Raw genomic sequence first — 22,323 nt, forward strand, 5'->3', positions numbered from 1 at the left:
AATAAGTGGAACAACAAATCAATGTTGCTCTCTCCCTCCCCTTTCACTCTCCCTTCCTCTCTCTCTAAAATCAATTGGGGGGACGGGGAAGATGCCTTCATGATTTCAAAGCTAGTAGTCATTGTGTCAGTCTCGGTCTACCTCTTGGATTAGCAGGAATCAAAGACATTTAAATTGTTAATACCTCAAGTTACTGTGATAGCAAAGATATAATAATTTATTCCCAGAACAAATGTAGAGATACTGCTCATTACTAAGTCCCTTGCTCTGTCAGGTTCCCTGGGAGTTAGCTGCTCTGAGTATTTTTGATTCACACTGTCTCAGTATTAGCTGCCATCCCAGATTCCTAGAGCCCCAGACGGAGGCTTTTAGGAAGCCCCTCCCCTCACCCCCAGCTTTCACTGTAGCCTGGCACTAGTATATGAGGTTAGCCTCTCAGAGAGCCATGGTTGAGATACTGCATTTGCACATTTGTCATTGTTAGAAGTGAGTAGCCTGTCCCTGGGGAGTGAATTGAGCATCCATCTGGAGAAGACTGTCAGTGACAGGCGCCTGCTGCCTCCTCCCAGGTTAGGCAGGGTGGCTTCCTGAAACAGGCAGTGTGCTCTTGCTGAACATTACTGCTTCAGCAGTACATTAGAAATGTTTTTAAACAATGTTTTAAAATAAAGAGCAAGTCTTCCATAACCTTTGTTTTGTTAGCATTTATATCAGGAAAGATGCTTTATAGAAGTCAGCCATTTCACCCTCAGCCACACACACTCCTGTGTCTGATCTATAGTAGAAAACACTTTTTATAATCTTTTTGCTTCTTAATTTAAATATGTTTTTCTAGTTTTGTCAGATTCATACAATAGGGAGGACATAAATTGAAAGTAGAGTGTATGAGTAGAGACTAGTGCAGTGATGGGCAACCTTTTGAGCTTGGTGTGCCAAACTTCGCCAAAAAACTGAGCATAACTCGGGTAGTGTGTCACTTTGAGGAAAAAACATTATTTCGCAAATGTTTCATCCTCGGTAGCAGCAAATGTTTCATCCTCGGCATGCGGACACCTCAGTGGCCACGTGTCATCAGAAATGGCTACGCATGTCATAGGTTCGCCATCACTGGACTAGAGCATGGAAGGCAGAAACACAGTGACAGGCCTTCCTGCAGCTAACATTTGGCTGGCCTCTTCAATGGTGGGCGTGGGACGGCGTGCTGGGCATTAGTACGCTCACCTCACAGGGGGCTCTGTTAGTTCCAAACTGCTAGTTTAGTATCACCCTCACATTTTACATTTGTTTTCAAAATTCTTTCTTATGACAGTAGAAGTTGTAGATTCATGAACTCATCTAATTTAAGCTTTCTCCTTCATTATAGCATCATAAAATGTATAATTGAGGGGTAATGTTTTTTAAAAGTTTACAAAATTTAGCTTAGGTAGTATTTCGTAGTAATTTCAAAACAAATAGGAATCTACAATCAGCTCTATAAATTGTCATCATGAAGAGCGAAGTGTCTTTTGGCTCAGGTCCAGTTGACACCAGAAAGTAGAATTGTAGTCTTCAGGGAGTATATCTGTTACTTCTTTATGTGATTTTGAAGGCCACTAAACATTAAAGACCTGATTTAATTTTCTATTTCCTTACCTTTTATTTTAAATGCATGTTCATTCTTTTGTTTCTCCTTGTGATTAGCATTGCAGGATTCTGGTAGTTAGCAGTCTTACAGAAAACTAATCCCCAACTGAAACATAGCAAACAACAGCCATAATAGTATATAATTTTTCTTGTGCCTTTGTGTGCTTAAGTTGTGTAGAGGAGTGAAAAAAATCAAAGGTTATTGTCACTGCCCTTGTTTACTCTGGCATTTAAGTTCCTGGAAAGTACCTCTGATATTCAACTGCCATTCATAATTCAGTTTGCAACTAGGGGAAGGATGTGTCTCAGCACCATGTATTCAGTTGGTCTCCGTGTTACTAATGGAATTGGCAAGCCTGTTCATTTAGGAAGATGGATAGGTGATCACAGCCCTAGCAGTCACTACAGAGCAACATTCGCAGCATAGCCAGAGCTACGGCAGAGGAAGTATGACACAACTTGGAAAGACTGGCATGAGCACTGTCATTGAGAGTTGGATGGGAAGGTAAAGATTTTAGTTCAAGTGAAATAGCATTGTTCAGGAAAGAGTCCAGCTGTCAGTGCTTTTGAGAACCCAGGTGGAGGACAGTTTTGTTCTTAACAATAGGACATCATCCCTGTTTCTTCTTCCTTTTCTGATGAGGATGGCCTTGATGTTTTCTTAATGCTATTTTTTTTATTTGAAAAATAACCTTGTGTTCAAATGAAAAGCATCCATTCACATGTCAAATGAGAATAATAACTTAGTATTTCTATTTCCTTATTTCAAGAACAGCTGCAAAGTACATTTTTATTTGAGTATATCAACAATTCTTTTCTGATGCCCTTGATGCCGTAGCTTTTCTTACGTTATTGCCCTCACTAGGAGAACCTCTCTCTGTCTGAAGTTACTGTTTAGGCAGGTTAGAGCCTATGTAAAGCCTGTGAGTTACAGGCCGTGGGATGTTTCAAGGTTCGGCCACCAGCTTACAATGTGACCTTCGTTATGAATCTATAATTTCCTCAGCACAGAGCTAGAAAAAAACCAAACGTGTCCTTATAAGCTGTAAAGGTCAGGGGTGAGGGTAAGTGTATGTTTGTTTTTCTTTGCAGTCCAAGAGAAAAATCTTCAGAGATCTTTTTATGTGTTCCTTCTTCTAGGTCGCCAACTTGGCCTGCTCTATTTCAAACAATGAAGAAGGTGTAAAGCTTGTTCGAATGTCTGCGAGCCAGCTAGAAGCCCTCTGTCCTCAGGTAAAGTATGACCAGCAATGCGTAAGGTACAACAAATTGGATTTGGGTTAGAGTGGAGATGAGGTTTATTTTGTTGGTTTTGTTTTTAGGAGTTTAGATAGAAGTCTTAGAGACAAAACTCTGATTCAGAGTCTGCAAATCTTGGAGAAATTTGTTTAACTTCAATTGACATTTCCTCAGGGCATCACATGTTCTATCCTCTTGCCCTTCATTAAAAATGCATAGTACCCTGGCCAGTGTGACTCAGTTGGGCATGGTCCTGTGCACCGAGAGGTCTCCGGCTCAATTCCTGGTCAGGGCACATGCCTGGGTTGCAGGTTTGATCCCCTGTAGGAGGTGTGTAGGAGGCAGCCAATCGATGTTCCGCTCTCATATCGATGTTTCTCCCTCTCTCTCTCCCCTCCTCTCTCTCTAAAAAAAGCAATGAAAACATCTGAAAAATAAATAAATAAATAAAAATGGATCCTCCACTGCTTGCAAATAGGGGGTGTGCAGTGACCACACTATTGAGTCTACACCCTTCTTGAACGAAGGGCTACCTGCAACATCTGGCAGTCCTGTAATCATGATGGTCACCCCACAAGCCTAAAATTATAATAGCTACCCACCTGCCCTCCATCCTAATGCCCAGTATTTGGGTGTTTCTGTGTTGGGGAAGGAGAGGGAAAGATTCAAGAGCTGGAACCCTTACTCTGTAGTGTCCTAAAGTAGCCTTATGATACAGATATTAATGATGTAATTAAGCCAGCTACCAAAGTAAAAGCTTGAGAACTTTTCTCCATTTATAATGGCATATTGAAAGACTGGTGATGGGATTAGGTTAAGTGAGAAATACTCTGAAGCACATAGAAGAATGGTGTATCCCATGAGGGGAACGGATCCTATTTGTGTGGCCTGGTACTCCTTGCCACTCCCAGGCAAAATAAGCAGTGTAAATGCTGTTTCAATGGAAGAGATTGCCTCTCCAATTTTCCAGGTAGAGAATGCTCATGGACATACTTAGGATTTACATTTACCTCTCTCTAAATGGCCTGCCAGATGGCAGTGGCCACGAATAAATGGGAATAAGCAAGGGAACTGGAATAATGGAATAGAAGTCACAGGAAGGAAGTTTCTGTGTTATGTCTGCAACCAACTTTAAAATATACTGTGTCCAATACTCGTTCATATAAATAATTCCTGACACTCAAGGTAGGTGATTGAAATAAGTAAACCTGGTTATTAATTTGAGATCCTAACTGGTATGCAGGTTAGTAGGGCATTTGCTCTCATTTTCAATCATGTGGCTAGTTTCCCAATGAGAGTTGCTTCATCTAAATATTAGTGTGATGGGCTCAGTTTGTGAATCCACATTATATGATGGGCAATTCCTTAGCTTTAATCCAGTGATGACATCTACTAGTGATTGCTAGCTGTACAGATAATAATAAGCACAATGGATTGAATAATCTCCAGAAGTTAATGTGTGACCAAGTTGTATGAAATAAATTTAGAGCATGTTTCTAAAGATTTGGCATTCTCTCCTTAAGTTTGCCATTTTGCCCTATCAGTATTTGTGTTTTGTTATTGTTTTTGTTTTTGTTTTTTAGCTTGGAACTCATTTTTATTTTATTTTTTTCAATTTTTTTATTAAGGTATTATATGTGTACATATCTTACCATTGCCCCCCCCCCACCCCACTCCCATATATGCCCTCACCCCCCAGAGTTTTGCATCCATTGGTTATGCTTATATGCATGCATACAAGTCCTTTGATTGATCTCTTATCTCCCCCACCTCTCAGTATTTGTTTTTAATGTCTTTAGTTCTCCATTTGGTTTTTAAATGTTTGAAAAGTGATAATGCTTTCACATATCGGCTGAAACAGATGGTAACATACGCTGATCACACCTACCAAGAATATTTATATAAATGATCTTAAAGCCCAGGGAAAAAATCACATGAGGAGTCTAGTAGATAGAGCCTAATGAAAATGGCGATGTGCATAAATTGTGTGTTGCTAGGTCCTTTCATTATTTTTATTTTTATTTTATTTTATTTTTAAATATATCTTTATTGATTTCAGAGAGGAAGGGAGAGGGATAGAGAGTTAGAAACATTGATGAGAGAGAAACATCAATCAGCTGCCTCCTGCACACCCCCACTGGGGATGTGCCCACAACCAAGGTACATGCCCTTGACCAGAATTGAACCTGGGACCCTTCAGTCTGCAGGCTGATGCTCTATCCACTGAGCCAAACCAGCCAGGGCTTTCATTATTTTTAAAGAGAAGTCAGCAATTCAGATGTTTCTGTCAAGTTTCAATTTTAAATGACTGGTAACAAATTTTAAAATTTTGAAATTCTTTGAGGAGAGTAAACCAAACACTTTTGGGAGCTGCATGTGGCCTCCCTTGGTCCATGTGTTTCATGCTCCAAAGACCCTCCCCTTCAAGGTAGCTGTTACTTTGAGGAAGAGGGATTTGAGTGGAGCCCTCTCCTTTCTCTTCATCCTGATGCAGACTCTGAGCTCAGGCTCATGGGAGTGGGTAGGTGAGGGGTTTCTAGCCCTATGGTATTCTCTTCTGCAGTCTGTGGCTTGATATACAGACTCCAGGCAAAGCCAATGATCTGAACTAGATTAGTTAGTTAATTCACCAGGAGTTTAAGGCGGTATTTATTATGCTATAGCATATAGACAAACAGTTATTAAAGTGTATGTTTCCTTATTGTGACACTGCTGTCAACATGTGTCCAAGGATGGAATGCCTGTTAGGATTTTCCAGGCTGTTTTTTGTGCTTCACGCCCAGAGTCCTGCATTCAGGCAGCCCTGGCCCCTCTGCTGGGTGCAGCTTCCCTAGGGGCTGCTCTTTAGTGGCCCCACCGACAGCTTGGAGTTGGCTCCTAGTTCTCATTGTTCCTTTCTGGAGGAGAGAGAGGAGTTTTTGTCCCCATTTTCCAGGTCCCCCTGGACCAAAATTAACTTTTGGAAATGGGAAATTCTGTTCTAAAAGAATAACTATTTAGTAGTCAAGTGACTATCACTTCAAATATTGGAGATTAAACTTTAGATGAGGAGGAAGTAACCTGAAAATGGCTTTATTTTGTTGTTTGGGGGGAGAAAGCACCCACATTTTTGGTGATTTGCTGTTCTCATCAGCAAGAAATGAAGTAGGTCAGGTCTCTCTCTCTCTCTCTCTCTCTCTGTCTCTCTCTCTCTGTCTCTCTCTCTCTCTCTCCCCCCTCTCTCCCTCCCTCCCTCCCTCCCTCTCCCTCCCTCGCCCTCCCTCCCTCCCTCCCTTGCCTTCTACTTTGTGGCTGCATTCTCTCTCACTCTGTTCATCACAGAGGGGTCCTGCCTCTATCTGAGCACAGAGCCCCCAGCTTTATACACTCTCTCAAAGAAAAACTTTTAGGAAAGACCCGACACTATATCCCCATATGTCCTCGACATTGTCTTGCTTATAGATGTGCCTAACTTTTAGTTCACCGTAGCTACTTCAAATATTTCAGTTTTTTAGTTCATTTGGTGCTGGTTAGGGAAGGGAAGGAAAAAAAACAAAACAAAACCCTGCCAACAACAGGTTTTTGACAACTGAGTCTTTAAAATTTGAGGAGGGCATTTTAGAAATGATCTCTCTTTTTTAGGGTGACGTTGGTTAATAAAACCATACAGGTTTCAAGTGTACAGTTCAGTAACACATCATCTACACACTGCACAATGTGCTCACCATCCAAAGTAAAGTCTCTTTCTACCCCATTCCTCCCCCACCCCCTTTGCCCACCTGCACCTACCCCCACTGGCTTATTTCACTTAGCATAATAATCTCCAGGTCCATTCATACTGTTGCAAAGGGTAATGTTTCCTTTTTTCATAGCCATGTAGTATGCCATTGTATAAATGTACTACAGCTTTTTTATCCACTCATCTACTGATGGACACTTGGGCTGTTTCCAGATCTTGGATATTTATTGTAAATAACACTGCAATGAACATTAGGGGTGCATATATTCTTTTGAATTAGTATTTCAGGTTCCTTCACATAATTCCCAGAAGTGGGATCACTGAATCATAAGGCAGTTCCATTTATCTGGTGTCCTTTGTAAAAATGAGAAAGTTTTGTAGTCAAATGAGAAAGTTAACCTTAGGCAAGGTGCTGTTCCTCCCATATACTGTATGCAATAAGATATATTACAGAACAAAAGAAAGCAATTTTCTCTTTGTAAGGGAAAATTATCTTAGTATTTAAAACATATAATTAAGTCCCAGTCTATGTTTACTTGGCTCTCATTGGAAACATTTTCTTCAGACAAATATTCTTACAAGGTCTAGTTTCACTCTGATTCATTGAAACATGAATGAATTAATGAGTTAATTAATGAAGTGAGTAGTCCACAATGGTGAAGCACCTAGTGGAAATGAATGGCAAGAAGAAAGAGAGATAAAAAACAAGCCTTGAAATGATGAAAATATGGGAGACCACAGCATAACACAAGAAAGATAGGATGTCTTTTCTTCCAAATAATTTATTATCCAAACTCATACACTAGAAAGTAGTGGGCTATTAGTAATTGCTAACTGGATGGCATAGTCCCCCTATGCCTAGGAATCTTTTACTGATTGTCTTGATAGTTTTCACTTCCTGTTGTTTAGTGGGAAAGAGGAACAGTCGCACCAGTCTAGCAGGTCTAATACTTCAGTTTGTTACAACTACAGTTTTTGGGGGCTAACTCTTTGGCATATCCCTCCAATCATTTGGGAGTTACACACATGACCTGTAGGTATGTGGTTCCTATTTTACCTAGAAAAAAAACCATCCCCAACTCATACCATCAAGTTTGTGTGCTCAAATGCCTCTATGATAACTATTTTTCTGCTTCATCCAGATCTCCACTCCATTACCATCAGTTTCCTCTTATCTTTGCTTCCCTTCCAAGTTGCATTATTAGAAACACATTTATTTTTAATAACCCATAAGCACCTTGTATTCAGAAAACTTTTTAGTATTTTTTAAATTTTGGTGGTTTTTTTTGAGCACCATTTATCCCCCGTATACCTTCTTCCATTCCCACCCACCCCCCTCTCCACTGCATTCACCACACTGTTGTCTGTGTCCATGAGTTCTTTCTCTCTTTTTTCTTCTTTGCTTAATCTCTTCACCAACCCCCAGTACCCTCTTCCCACCAGAGCTTAGAAATCTTAATTTATTATTCTCTCAGCTCATTTTCATACTACTTTCATTACTCATTCAGTGAATACCAAGAATCTGAGTAGATATTTCTCTAAAGAATTTATACTAATGGTCAGTAAGTGCATAAAAAGAACTATACCCATCTAGCCATCAGGGAAATGAGAATCAAAACCACAGTGAGATACCAGTTCACACCCACTAGGATGACAATAATTTTAGAAAAAAGGAAAATCAAGTGGGGAAAGTGGAACCCTCATACATGCTGGTGGAAATGTAAAATGCTACAGCTGCTTTGGAAAACAGTAAGGCAGTTCCCAGAATGTTAAACATAAAGTTAACCATATAATCCAGCAATTCCACTTCTAGTTATATCCCAAGAATAATGAAAACACAAAAACATGTGTTTATAGCAACATTATTAATAATGGCTAAAATGTGGAAACAGTTCTAATGTCTTATCTACTGGTGAATGGATAAATGAAATACAATACAGCCATATAATGGCATATTATCCTATCTAATAAAAGAGTAATATGCAAATTAACCATCACTCTGCAACACCCACAAGCAACACCCACAAGCCAATCAGGAGCAAATATGCAAATAAACCCAACCAAGATGGCTACCACCACAGAAAGCAGGAAGGAGGCTTGGGTTTCCCCAGCAATGGAGGAAGCCAAGCTTTCCACCTGCCCTTGCCGGCCTAGGCTTCCACTCAAGGCTACAAAGTTTCAATGATAGAAGATACATAAATCCAAATAGAAATGGCAGCAGCCACGGAGCTGGAAAGAGCAGGAGGCTAGGGTTGCTGCCAAAGCCAAGCTTTCTGCACACCCTGGCTGGCCCAGGCCTCCAACAAAGTTTCAATTATAGAAGATACATAAGTCCTAACAGAAATTGCTGCCGCCACGGAGCAAGCAGAAGGCTTGGCTCCGCTCCAGGATACAAAGTTTCAATTATAGAAGATAAATAAACCCCAGATACCAGGGCCTCCGCTTGGGTTGCTGGGGGACATGGCTGGCCTGCAAACCACCACAGGCCCCTCGCCTAGGCCGCCCCATGCCCCAAGGGAACACCCACCCTGATCCAGGACACCTTTCAGGGCAAACCAGCCGGCCCCCACCTGTGAACCAGCCCTCTATTCTATCTAATAAAAGAGTAATATGCAGATTGACCATCACTCCAACACATAAGATGGCTGCCCCCATGTGGTCAAAGATCCTGCCCCCATGTGGACACAAGATGGCCAGCAGGGGAGGGCAGTTGGGTGGGACCAGGCCTGCAAGGGAAGGCAGTTGGGGGCGATCACGCCTGCAGGAGAGGGCAGTTGGGAGAGGGACCAGGACTGCAAGGGAGGGCAGTTGGGGGCAATCAAGCCTGCAGGGGAGGGCAGTTAGGGGTGACCAAGCCGGCAGAGGAGGGAAGATGGGGGCGACCGGGCCTGTAGGGAAGGGCAGTTGGGAGGGACCCAGGCCTGCAGGGGAGAACAGTTGGGGGGGACCAGGCCTGCAATGGACAGCAGTTAGGGGTGACCAGGCCTGCAGGGGAGGGCAGTTAGGGGCAAACAGGCTGGCAGGGGGAGCAGTTAGGCATCAATCAGGCTGGCAGGGGAGTGGTTAGGGGGTGATCAGGCTGGCAGGCAGAGCGGTTAGGGACAATCAGGAAGGCAGGCAGGCGAGCAGTTGGGAGCCAGCAGTCCTGGATTGGAGAGGGTTCAGGCTGGGCTGAGGGACACCCCCCCCCCCACTCCCACCCCGTGCACGAATTTCGTGCACCAGGCCTCTAGTCTATACATATAAAAGCCTAAGTGACTGTCGATGGGTTGCTATGACACGCACTGACCACCAGGGGGCAGAAGCTCAATGCAGGAGCTGCCCCCTGATGGTCAGTGCACTCCCACAACCAGTCTCCTACGGCAGGCCAACTTCCAGTGGTCCCTCCCCCCCGACCCCTATCAGCCCCGATTGCCGGCCAGGCTGAGGGATCCCCCACCCATGCACGAATTCATGCACCGGGCCTCTAGTTTATCAAAGAAAAGGAATGAAATACTGATACATTTTATAGCATGTGGATGGGCCTTAGAAACATTAAGTGAAAGAAGCTAATTATAAAAATACACATATTAATATATGATTTCATTTATATTAAATATCCAGAATTGACAAATCCACAGAGACAAAAAGTTAACTTAGTGGTTGCCAGAAGATAGGGTTAAGGAATGTTGATAGAAAATGACTACTAACAGATATAGGGTTTCTTTTTGGAGTTATGAAAATTATGATTGTGATGATGGTTGTACAACTGTGAATATACTAAAAATCATTGAATTGTACAGTTTAAATGGGTGAATTGTTTGGTATGTGAATTCTATCTCAAAGCCATTTTTTAAAGACATAACTTTTTAAACTTCACAAATTTTATACTTTATGTTCAGATATGTCAAATATGCCTGTTAAAAAAAATGCTTGGATTAGAATACAATTTATTATTCACAGTTGTGCTTTGATAATGTATCAAGAACCTGGAATGCCAAATGTGTATCATAAGATTATTAAGAATGGTGGGTAGCTGGAACAAACATAGATATCCTACAATAGGAAAATAGTGATGTGCATCCATAAGATGGAATAAACAGTTAATTTTTTAGACTTATATTTAACTATATATAGTGCGCGATTTGAAATTGCGCGGTGCTGCCCACCCTCCAGTCGCCGGTCCGGCCCTGCCTTCCTCTCCGGCCCTTGAAGTAGCCGCGGCCACTGCTGATCAGGCCCTCCCCCAGCGCAGGTGCACGGAGGCCCCTGCCCGCCCCCCCTCCCCCATCCCTGATGCTGCGCACGCAACCTCCTCCTGTCCGGTCGACCCGTTACAGCGTCCCAGTTAATTAGCAAATTTCTCTATTTTATACGTGTATATATACATGATATGGAGAAGTATTTATTTATTTATTTTAATATATTTTATTGATTTTTTACAGAGAGGAAGGGAGAGGGATAGAGAGCTAGAAACATCGATGAGAGAGAAACATAGACCAGCTGCCTCCTGCACATCCCCTACCAGGGATGTGCCCGCAACCAATGTACATGCCCTTGGCCAGAATGGAACCTGGGACCCTTCAGTCCGCAGACCGACGCTCTATCCACTGAGCCAAACCAGTTTCAGCTGGAGAAGTATTTAAAAGAAATAATTATGTAGCACATAATTCTAATTGTGTATTTTTTTGACATGCATACATACATATGTATATGAGGAGAATAAAGCCTGGAATATAATATAAAAAATTATAGAGTTGCTGTCACAGAGTGGAAAGATTAGATATTTTTATTTGTTTGTAATTATCCACATTTTCAGTGTATTACTATAGTTCTATATTGCAAATGTGTTGCTTCTACATTCAGATTTAAAAACCTATTTAACACATTTCTCTATTCCAGCTTTGTGTTATAGTGAAACATGTGGTATCATGTGTCCTGTAAAATGCATGTGAAACAAAGCCATCGCCACTCTACTGAGCATGTTATCCCACCTGTTTTATTTTATTGATTCTGAAAATTAAACGGTGAATTTGACTATCTTTGCAGGTTATTAATGCTGCATTGGCTTTAGCAGCAAAACCACAGAGTAAGCTGGCCCAAGAGAACATGGATCTTTTTAAAGAACAGTGGGAAAAACAAGTTCGTGTTCTCACAGATGCCGTCGATGACATTACTTCCATTGATGACTTCTTGGCTGTCTCAGGTAATCAGCTGGTTCCCCAGAGAGGCTTGTGAGGTTGTGCATAATTACTTTTGCCTAAGTTACAATAATGGGCAATCTTAACGCCCCCAAGTCTGGGCAGGTAAATTATTCTAGCAATAATACTGTGCTGGTTTTCATTTTAATTAAAACACACAAAAAAAACAAGAAAAGCTACCACAGACTCCTGAGCCATGGGAGGTGGCATTGGAGTTGTTTCCCATGTGGTGGGCTGGTCTTGATCTTAGAAGCTTCAATTAGAAAACTGGCTGGCAGAGGGTTTTCCCTGTTTGTTAAGAGTAGGATTTTGCAACTGACCTGTACAGCACCATACCATCCACCACTCTTCCTGCTGTTGTGTTTAGAAAAAATGTCCTTTATCCTAGTAGAGGCTATGGTTTGTTATGAGGCAGTGAAACTTAGGAGAAGGGAATACCAACACATCACCTTTAGTTTCTTTTTGAAAATAATTTTTCCCCTGCTTGGAAATCTTCTCTCTCACTCACAAATGATCATAGTTGGACTGACTACTTTTCAAAAGACTGTCTGTATGATACACAGACAGAAAACAGAGAGGAAATATTTAAATGCCATTTAATTATGAACTTGCAAAAAAATAAATCTGGGTAATTCACCTCACAAAAACAGTTGATTTCATTATATAAACATAAATTGGTAATGACATAGTAAATTGCATTCATATAGAAAATGTCTGTCAATTGCAATTCACTGTTTATTGCACAGAGATAAATTTCAGTCCATCTCCGTAGAGTTAAATATAAATGCACTCTCCATTTAATGGATCCTCTGCTGCCCTTGGCTGCACTGCTTGCTGCCTGGAGGTGCCAGACATCCTGAGGCCAGTGGTTGGGCAGTCAGTGCTGGGTAGTTGTAGGGCTGAAACTACCTTTCGCCCGAGGAAACCACAGGCTGGAACGTGGGAGTGCGAGTGGCAGTGGGGCTTGAAACAGAAGCGGGGCCCAAGTACATGCACAGCACAGTCCTCCAGCAGTGACCTACATAAGGTGACAGTGTGCTCCGCATACCAATGTCCCCCAGTCTCTGCCTGCTTTCCTTGGGATTGGTGGCTCTACTTGATAGAGTAAGGAGCAGGCAATCCATAAACTGCAAAAAAGGGTGTAAACTGCTGCTGCAGGAACACCAAATTACAGATGCTGGTACTTTAAAACAAAAACTCATTTGGAAGCACATCTTTGCAGGTGCCAAAAATGCAGCAAATGGCCTTTTTTGGAAATCTTGGCCTTCCGTTGTTTTTCCCAATAAAGTACTGAATTAGTCTTTTTCATAGGTTTAGAAAAAAACATTCTACCTTCACAGCACACTTTTAAGTAAACAACAAATTCAGAATTCTCAGTGCAAAGCACCCCTCTGGAGCTAGCTAAGCCATTCCTAAACTTCCCCTCTCCTGATTAGAGTGGGTGTATCAGGCTTGGTCTCAAGGGATTTTCAGTTCTTACAGCAAAATAAAATGAAAGAGAATCGAATATCCCTCATCTCCAAATCAGAGAATAAGGGATTCTGCAGTAGTGGTTAGTGAAATCCAGGCAGTATGGTTAGGGTATGTGACATAAAACAGAAGAATGGTAAAGAGAAATAAAATTCTTTAACAGATACAATTTTGTCTGATATGTTCAATTTTTATGCAACTGTGGAAAGTATAAGGGTTGACTTGATGGAAAGGAGTTTAGACAGTTTCTATTTAGCATATAAAAACACAGAACAATTCTTCTACTCAAAAAGTGGTGGTATTTTCAGAGCATCTGAATTTTATATGGTATGTTTCTCTAATGTTTTGTCACAGACTTGCTTAGCAATGTCAAGTAATTAAATAATGAACAATTCCTGATTTTTTAATGTGCTTTTTAGGGGCATAGGATGAAGGGAACAGACAAGCAAATGCCTGTGCAGAGTTCTCCATTAACCAGTTAATTTTTAGCATTCAAAGTCCTTTATGCCTTCATGTATCTACCTCACCCGTGGCAGCTTGAGCACTTTTTTTTTTCTTTCAAATCATTTTAATATGGCAGTCAAAATATGAAAAGCAGACTTAAACTTGTTCCCTTTAAGGGGGGTGCTACCATGATTGCTTCACACAAGCATGATCAAAGGTAATAATGACACCAGATTCCAAAGACTAAGGGTGGTAAGAAGGTTTCAAGGCTCAGGACTGAAAAGCTTGAACACCAAAGTCTCAGAGGGGTCACGGGTGGCAGGAGAGACATGAAATTTAAGGGATCTTCACAGTACAGGGCGCGGTTGCTGGGTCATCAGCACCTTGAAACATTTCTTGATGGTGATTCAGTGTCGAGAATATTTGCCGTCTGGGGTGAACCGAGCAGGACGGGCCGAGTAGGTCTGTTGCCCTATAGGATCAAACTTCTTCAGGGTATAGACCTGGTCTCCCTTTTCATTGAGGTGATATTGGAGAAACATGATCCCGCTGAAGCAGGAGGTTCCAATTCCATCTGCAGCTCAGTCTGCTAAGGGCCTCGCCCAGCTGTAGCAGTTTTTGTGGTGGAGGGGGACTAGAGATGTCTCCCCCTCTCATGACACATAGCCTCAGTAGGGTAGTCTTGGCTGGCTCTCATTGAGAGGAACCTCACTTTTAATTGGGGAGGCCCCCTCTGGTCCCAGTTCTTGGTCCTTGTGCAGCTAAGCATCTCTGGATATGCACCGTGGAATGGAGAGCAGGTGTCATTCTGCAGTAGTCCGGGGCAGTCTTTAGATGAGAAGCCATGTCTTGGCCTCATGCCGATCTTCCCCCTTGGCCAATTTCCTCTTGCCCTCACACACACTGGTGCTTCAGTAGTCCCATCAGTTTCTGAGCAGGGGCTGCCAGGTTAAGCCCCACCACGGGTGATTGTTGTCTGGGGAGATGGGCCTTAAGGTTGGTGGGCTTCATGAAATGTTGCCAAATGAAAAGTGATAATGCCGCTTGACTCCTTAGAGTGGTGGTTCTCTACTGTATTTTGGTGCCTCGTGGCCCGTTGGCAGTGGGTTTTTATAGATTATTTCCACTAATGATTTTCCACCATCACATTCCCTCTTGGAATCCATAGGGCCAGGATGTTTGCTGTAGCCTATCCAAGCGGAAGTTATTTAGGGATCAGGACTGAGAGGACCCTACTATGCTGCTTTAGTTCTGTTGTTCCTGGATATTCTGTTCCATTGGTTCCTAACTTCCCTTATACTTATCACAAGGCATATCCTAAATTTGTGGCTCAAAAAGTAGTGGCCATTTTGCATGTCATCTGCAAGACCCTGATGCCAGTGTTTTCTGAATCCGCAGGGCAAGGAGAACTTGGGTTACTGCATATCAAATATGAGATAGTGGCACTTGAAAATAGAGAGAGGTACATGCATGCCACTCTCAGGGAAGAGGAAATGGGGATTCCTTTCCCCTGAGCTGTTCTATTCATAATGTTGCCTTGTAAATATTGTAGATGGTTTAGGATACTAGGGAGCATTCAGCAAATCACGAATGTATTTGCATTGACTGATCCCATAAGGATGGTGGTTTGAAATTTAATGAAGTGATAAAGACTGTTTGAATTTCATTTGAATTGTATTTGATAAATGTTTTCCATGGAAATGCAATTTACTTTCTCATTCATTTACTCTGCTTACACATGGAAGTTTTGGTTGCTTTTTAAATTTTTTTACTTTTAAAGATGCAGGTGGTTCTAATTGGTTTATTACATTGCTTTACCATATGCTCTTAGAAGCATATAACATATTGCATTAGATACTTTGGGGCAATACACAAGAGTGGTAATTTGTACTTTTTTCTTCATTATGTATCAGTGTGCCCAAAGAATTTGGTCCGATTTGGAGGACATTAAATAAAAATTACTGTACCTAATTTTTGTTTTTGTGTTTTATAGAAAAAAATGCAAAACTGAAGAGTTTCTCTTTTGAGGAAGTGGCATAGGTAGTGATGAAGTTAGATTTGATTTCTGACTCCAGTGCCCACTAGCTGTGTGGCCTCAGGCAGGTCACTCAATACTTCTGTGCCTCAGTTTCCTCATTAATTAATGGTGATTTTAAAATATATATATTTATATTGATTTCAGAGAGGAAGGGAGAGGGTGAGAGAGAGAAAAATATCAATGAGAAGAATCATTGATCAGCTGCCTCCTGTACCCTCCCTACTGGGGACTGAACCTGCAACCTGGGCATGTGCCCTTAATTAGAATCAAACCTGGGACCCTTCAGTCCGTAGGCTGACGCTCTATCCACTGAGCCAAACCATTTAGGGCAATGGTGATTTAAAAAAAAAAAAATAGCTACCATTTAGATAAACGTCAAACAATCGAATATTTCCTGTTATATAGTAAGTCCTTTGTATAACAATATTACCACTATGTGCATAAAATTGTACCAATAAAGATATCCAGAGCAAAGGGTATGCAGGACAGGCCCTGCCGTGCATTGTGGACTGATGTATAAGTTTATGCATCCTTTTTTGGAGAGTGCCAACTGGCTTGGTTCCTAGATGGCAATTAGGTACCAAACATCTACTTTAAACGGTATGCCTTTGATTTAGTAATCCTGTTGCTAGAGACTTTCCCCAGGGACTTGTACACAAATGTTTGCCAAAATATCTGTACTAGGCTGTTCACTTCAACCAAAAGGTGTAAGAGAAGGCTGAGTAAGTGATTTATGGTCCTTCCATCTATTTAATAGGGACTACACAGCCATTAAAATAGATGGGTTAGATCTGTAGAGATGGACCTAAAAATGTTTACAGATGAAAAACAGACATAATAATAGTGTCCATAATAAATACTGTTGTATGTATATGACTTTTTTCCTTGTTAGAAGCACCTACAAAAAAGACTGTAATGAACAATCAGAGCCTTTAATGGGGTACATATTGGTGTGTCTACTCATAATGCACCCAGGCTAAGTTCCCTGGGTATTTCAATTAAAGCTTAAGTAATTTATGGTTAGTGTGGGTACCTCCAACCCTCCCATGTTTGCACTTGTCCAATGGCACCAGTGTGGAGAGCAGGGTCGATGCTGTGTCCTGGGTGTGTGGTGGCCTCAGCTGGCTGGGGTTTTCCTAGACACAGCTGTTCAGTGAGGGTAGAGAATATTACTTTAGTCAACTTCCTGAAATAGAAAGCTTCCTGTCGCTAAAGAATGGCAAACCCTTTCCTGGTTTGCATTCATCTGGATGAAAGGCAGTATAAATTCAAGGTCTAAATTGATTTTTTAAAACATAGCTGTCTAGATGAAGGTTAGCAAATCCTTGGTGGAAGTTGGGCCACTTTGTTTAGTGCACAAAAAGAATCATGCTTCGTTGATTCTAAGACGTGCTCCCCCCATCCCCACGTATTATCCTGAAACAAGGATGAGTCTTAAAAATCAGTGATATGAGAAAACATTGGTTCATAATTTAGTTAGTATCATCTTTACTTTTTATTCCTTTTCTTTTCTGAGTGATATAAAATGCAAGTGTAAAATGTGTTCGATTCAGTTGTGGTGGACAGGCACAGTACCATTTTGTTTAGTTAAAATTAATATGTAGAGAATTTGTATGTAAATGATGCTTCTGATGGACTCCAAATTCATTTATTCTTATAATATCTCCCCTAAAATTTGTTTATGTAAAAGGTTTAATGTTTTCTCTTTCAATAGTACCCCTAACAAGTCTAATTTTTTATTTAGTAGACATTAAATTATGGTCGTCTTAGCTGTATTGTGGTTATTCATTTTTCCCTTTTGTAATAGGAGTTACTAATATATTCTGGGTTTTCTTGGAAATTTTTTAAATTTTATTAATATTTGAAGATATTTAAATCAATTTTTAGGTTCACAGCAAAGTTAAAAGGTAGAGATTTCCCATCTAATACCTCCTTCCACACATGCACAGCCTTCCCCATTTTCAACATCCCCACCACAGTGGCACATCTGTTAAAATTGAATAACCCAAAGTCCATACATTATTATTCACTTGGTGGTTTACATTATACGGTTTTGAACAAATGGACCATCACTATAGTATCAGAGTATTCCCTGCCCTAAAAAAAAAAAAGGTCTCTTGTGCTCTATTTATCCCTCCTCTCTCCAACCTGATTTTTTTTTTTTTTCCTATCTCCATAGTTTTGCTGTTTCCAGAATGTCATATAGTAGGAATCATATAGTATGTAGCCTTTTCGGACTGTCTTTCTTCACTTAGTAATATTCATTTACAATTCCTCCATGTCTTTTCATGACTTGATAATTATTGTTTTTACATGCACTTAAAATTTAAAAAAAAAAATCTTCGTTGAATGTAATATTTTCCCCCCTATTCACACCCTTGTAGCCCGTCCCCACCCCATTATTGCTTTTTAGTGCTAAATAATATTCCATGGCCTAGATGTACCACAATTTATCTGTTCACTCACTGGAAGGACATCTTGGTTGCTTTCAAGTTTTGGCAATTATGAATAAAGCTGCTATAAACATCTATGTGCAGGTTTTTATGTGGATATAAGTTTTCATTGTCTTTGGATAAATACCAAGGAATGTGATTGCTGGATCATATGATAAGAGTTAGTTTAGTTTTGTAGCAAAGATGTTTTTACCAAATTTCCTTTCAATTGTAATTGTTCACATCATTATTTCGTTGTGATTTTTTTTTTTCATCTTATCCCTTTATACTCATGGTTTTAGAACAAAGAGATCCTTATAGAGACCCTGTCTGCAGTCTCTTGGGAACTTCAAAAAGGAGGGTGTTGGTTCTTGGGGCTGACTGGAGATCCTGAAGCCCGGAGGCAGCGCGCCTGGTGGCTCTATTCGCAGCTATACTGCTGAGTACTTGTGATGAAAGGAAATAGCCTATCATGACCACTTCCTTGTTTTGGGTACTTAAGAGGTGAAGCGTATTGTTATATATAATGTGACTACATTAGCAGAGGCTCTGAAAGAAGGGTATTGGCTTTGAAAGTGGATTAAATCAGGAACTAGTCCTAGATAATGATATGTCAAAGCATAAGGTAGCCAGGGCCGGCAGAGGACTAACCAGATGTGGTTTTTAAACAGATTGCATTTCTACTAATTATTCTGCTTTCCAGAACTGGGACCGTTAGTCTTTCACCTGTTGTGCCAGGTACTCTCTTGGCTTAATAGAGTGGGCATGTCTTTGACTGTTTCTAAGAGTTCTTACATGTTTTGAAGACAGCTTCTTTCCGAGCAGGAAGGAAATGGCCAGGTAATAACCTAGGGACTTTCCTTTGTGTTCCTGCCCCTCCCCCCCCCCCCCAACATGGAGTCTGGGCAGCCCTGTCATTCTGGCTGACTGCTGGTCCCTGGGTGAGAGCATTCCCTTCCCCGTTCTGGGTCTGCACCTACAGATCGACCTCTTCCACTTCTGTAGCTGCATCGTGCCCCAAACTTATTTCTCACTCTGCTCTTGAACCTTTGGGTTGTCTCCTTTTTGCTATTATCGATGAGGTTGAAGCGAATGCCTTACTCTGAGGTTTCCAAGATCTAGTGTCAAGCTTTTTTGTTTTGAGGGAAAATAGTTTTGGTGTGTCTTCCAATTCCAGCTCTGTCACTGGTAGGAGCCACTTCTCGGCTTAATAGAATTCAAGAATTTCCACAAATACCACAGCAGGCCCACCTGCAGCCTGTGGGGTTAGGAAATGTTGTTTCCTTGGTGCTCCCTCAGCGCCCCCAGGAAGGCTTTCCCTGCTGACCGCACTGCATCTGCTGGAGGGAGGGTGAGGCCCTGGGAGGCAGTCTTACAGTAAACCTTTTCTTCTAATTTAGACTTTGGGATATACATAAGGTCCATGATTATTTAAGGGAAAGGGAAGTTCTTGAGGTTTCTGTTATCTGAATCATCTGCTTGACTTACAGAACAACTGCCTTACAGGTGGGCCTTTTTCTCTTTTTTTAAAACCTGGAATAAAGATTGTTATTCTCGGAGGTGATTACAGGTTGAGTTTCAGGGGGACAGTTAACCCAGCAGTGAATCTTTTCTCTTCAGTGCAGTAATGCATGTAAAAGCTTTTGGCGCTGCGGCTGGCACCAAGTGAGCTCCCAGTGAAATGGTACGTGCCAACCACAATTATTGTCCCCTTCTCATCACAGGGAATGCAGTCAGTGTTGTAATAACTATGTGTGGTGTCAGGTGGGTACTAGACATATTTGGGGTGATCACTTTGCAAGTTACATAAATGTCTAATCACTATGTTGTACACCTGAAACTAATATTTATTATATAACAACTCTAAGAGAAAAAAAATTTTAAGGCAAAAAAAAATTGTCCCCTTCTTATGAAAGGCCTTCTCTCTCATTCCACTTTTGTTTGTTCCTCAGAGAATCACATATTGGAAGATGTGAACAAATGTGTCATTGCTCTCCAAGAGAAAGATGTGGACGGGCTGGACCGCACAGCTGGTGCAATCCGAGGCCGGGCAGCCCGGGTCATTCATGTAGTCACCTCAGAAATGGACAACTATGAGCCAGGGGTCTACACAGAGAAGGTGCTGGAAGCTACCAAGCTTCTCTCCAACACAGGTATGGGAACTCCCTGCCTTACTGGTGCTCCCCACACAGCCCAGGTGGGAAGTAGGAGACCAGGACTCAAGTGTTCTGGGTGGACATCAGACTTGTGAAAAGTTGGTCAGCCAAATTAAGGCCTTTCACACACATTTCCTTCATATGGGTCCCATGATTAATGATCGGAATAATTCTTTTTTTTTTTTTTATCCTCACCCGAGGAGATAGATAGATAGATAGATAGATTTATTTTAATTGATTTTAGAGAGAGAGGAAGGGAGAGAAACATCAATTCATTACGTCTCAAGCATGTCCCGACCAAGGATCAAACCTGCAAACTAGGTATGTGCCCTGACTGGGAATCGAACCCACAACCTTTTGTTGTGAGGGATGACGCTCCTACCAACTAAGTCGCCCAGCCTGGGCTGAGGAAATAATTCTGAAAGCACTATTTAAGATGAATTTTCGAGTTAAGTCTTCTGTTAGTGAATAAATACTAATTTAAGGAAGGTCCCATTCTTAAGCAAGGCCTCAAATTAATCTTACTTCAATGTTCTCAACCATCGAAATCCTTTATTGTAAAATCTGGTCAGAGACAAAGAGGATGATTTGAGTCTTGGTTGAAATATTGTAAAATATGGCATTTAATTTATTTCAGCCGTAAGTCTCACATAGGTCCAAGTGGAGACTCTTCATCAGACACCTCGCCTCTTTCTGAGGTAGATTCAGGGAGGGCTCTAGATGATGATGTCTGCTGGGCCTCTTTCTCTGCAGTTATGCCGCGTTTCACTGAGCAAGTAGAAGCGGCCGTGGAAGCCCTCAGCTCGGACCCCGCCCAGCCCATGGATGAGAATGAGTTTATCGATGCCTCCCGCCTGGTGTACGATGGCATCCGGGACATCAGGAAAGCAGTGTTGATGATAAGGGTGAGTAACTGCATTTTGGATGTTTTAATAGCTTGTTCTTATCATTTGCTAACCTTGAGAACAATGCATCATTCTGGAACTCAGCAGATGCATTGGCAGTATATTAAAACCATGAATCTAAAAGCTGTTAGAATGAGATATATTTAATTACATTGTCTAAAATGACTTTTAGTTGCAAATTAGAGCCCAAACTCAGACTGAGAACAGGAGCTAGTATGAGTTGCTCCTGATGATTTTAGAGCAAAACATCACCACAAATAGGAGGTTTCCATTTGTGTTAGAGGGAAACTATAGAAAATAATGGCTTTTTAGTTAATTTCAGAGAAGGGAGTATTCCTTACTGCAGGTTGACGTTCTTCTTCACATGCCGCCTTGCCCCTCCCCCCCTTTTGAAGGGTTGGCAGGCAGGATGCTAGACCCCAGTTCAGGGTGAGGATGAGTGACTGTGGCAGCCCTGGTCATGTTCCCTGGCTCATGGCTGAATGGAAGTGCCTCCTGCTCAGGGCCCCCATGTGGCCCGTCATCTCTGAGAGCAGCAGTTCTCACCATCTGAAAGTTCAGGCCCCTCTGCAGTGTACCCCCAGGGTGCTAGGCCTGGGTCTCGCAGCCTTTCCCAGAGCAGTCATCCTTCACATGCTGTTCTGAGCATAAGTGCGTGGCCATCCTCAGCCCCGGTCCGCGGCATAGGTGGCTGCTTTGCTGTCGATCTAGTTGGGTCAGAGGAGCTTCATTCACAGCTCCATGGTTTGCTAGTCAGACCTCAAGGTAGGCAGGGATCTGTCTCACTTTTTACCCACTCAGCCTGACAGCTCCAGAGCCTAGCTGGACTGTCAGCTGGAGAGAGACCATTTCTAAGGCAGTTGCATTAGGCTGGATCCATTTTCTATGCAGTGTAGACGCGCTTGGGCAAGACTGTACCGCTCTGGGGTGAGGAGGAAAAAGAACTGTTCGGAGATTGCCTGGTGGGCTGTTCCTGCAGGCCCCAGGTCACCGGACATGTTGGGGTGGGGCCGCTTGTGGAGCCTTTTGCTTTCTTCAGTCATGCTGCTGCTAAAGAACCACCCATGTTATGCAGATGCCTGGCTGAATGCAAGGTTACACCCAGAGGCCATATCTCA

The 22,323-nt window shown here is 41.9% G+C and overlaps 1 protein-coding gene and 1 pseudogene across 2 annotated transcripts in view; one reads left to right on the forward strand and one right to left on the reverse strand.

The window, feature by feature from the left end:
- The window catches only part of CTNNA1 (catenin alpha 1), a 202,705-nt gene that overhangs the window by 173,968 nt on the left and 6,414 nt on the right, over positions 1-22,323 (forward strand). Inside the window, exons 10-13 of the mRNA XM_079770838.1 lie at positions 2,764-2,856; positions 11,609-11,765; positions 20,097-20,297; positions 21,054-21,205. Coding sequence (XP_079626964.1) covers positions 2,764-2,856; positions 11,609-11,765; positions 20,097-20,297; positions 21,054-21,205 — 603 coding nt within the window. The remainder of the gene's footprint in view (positions 1-2,763; positions 2,857-11,608; positions 11,766-20,096; positions 20,298-21,053; positions 21,206-22,323) is intronic.
- Positions 11,772-20,089, reverse strand: LOC307099391 (H/ACA ribonucleoprotein complex subunit 3-like; annotated as a pseudogene). Its single transcript has one exon. The product of its transcript is annotated as an H/ACA ribonucleoprotein complex subunit 3-like (transcript).

Source organism: Cnephaeus nilssonii, assembly GCF_951640355.1.
Source record: "Cnephaeus nilssonii genome assembly, chromosome: 5".
Classification (NCBI taxonomy): domain Eukaryota; kingdom Metazoa; phylum Chordata; class Mammalia; order Chiroptera; family Vespertilionidae; genus Cnephaeus; species Cnephaeus nilssonii.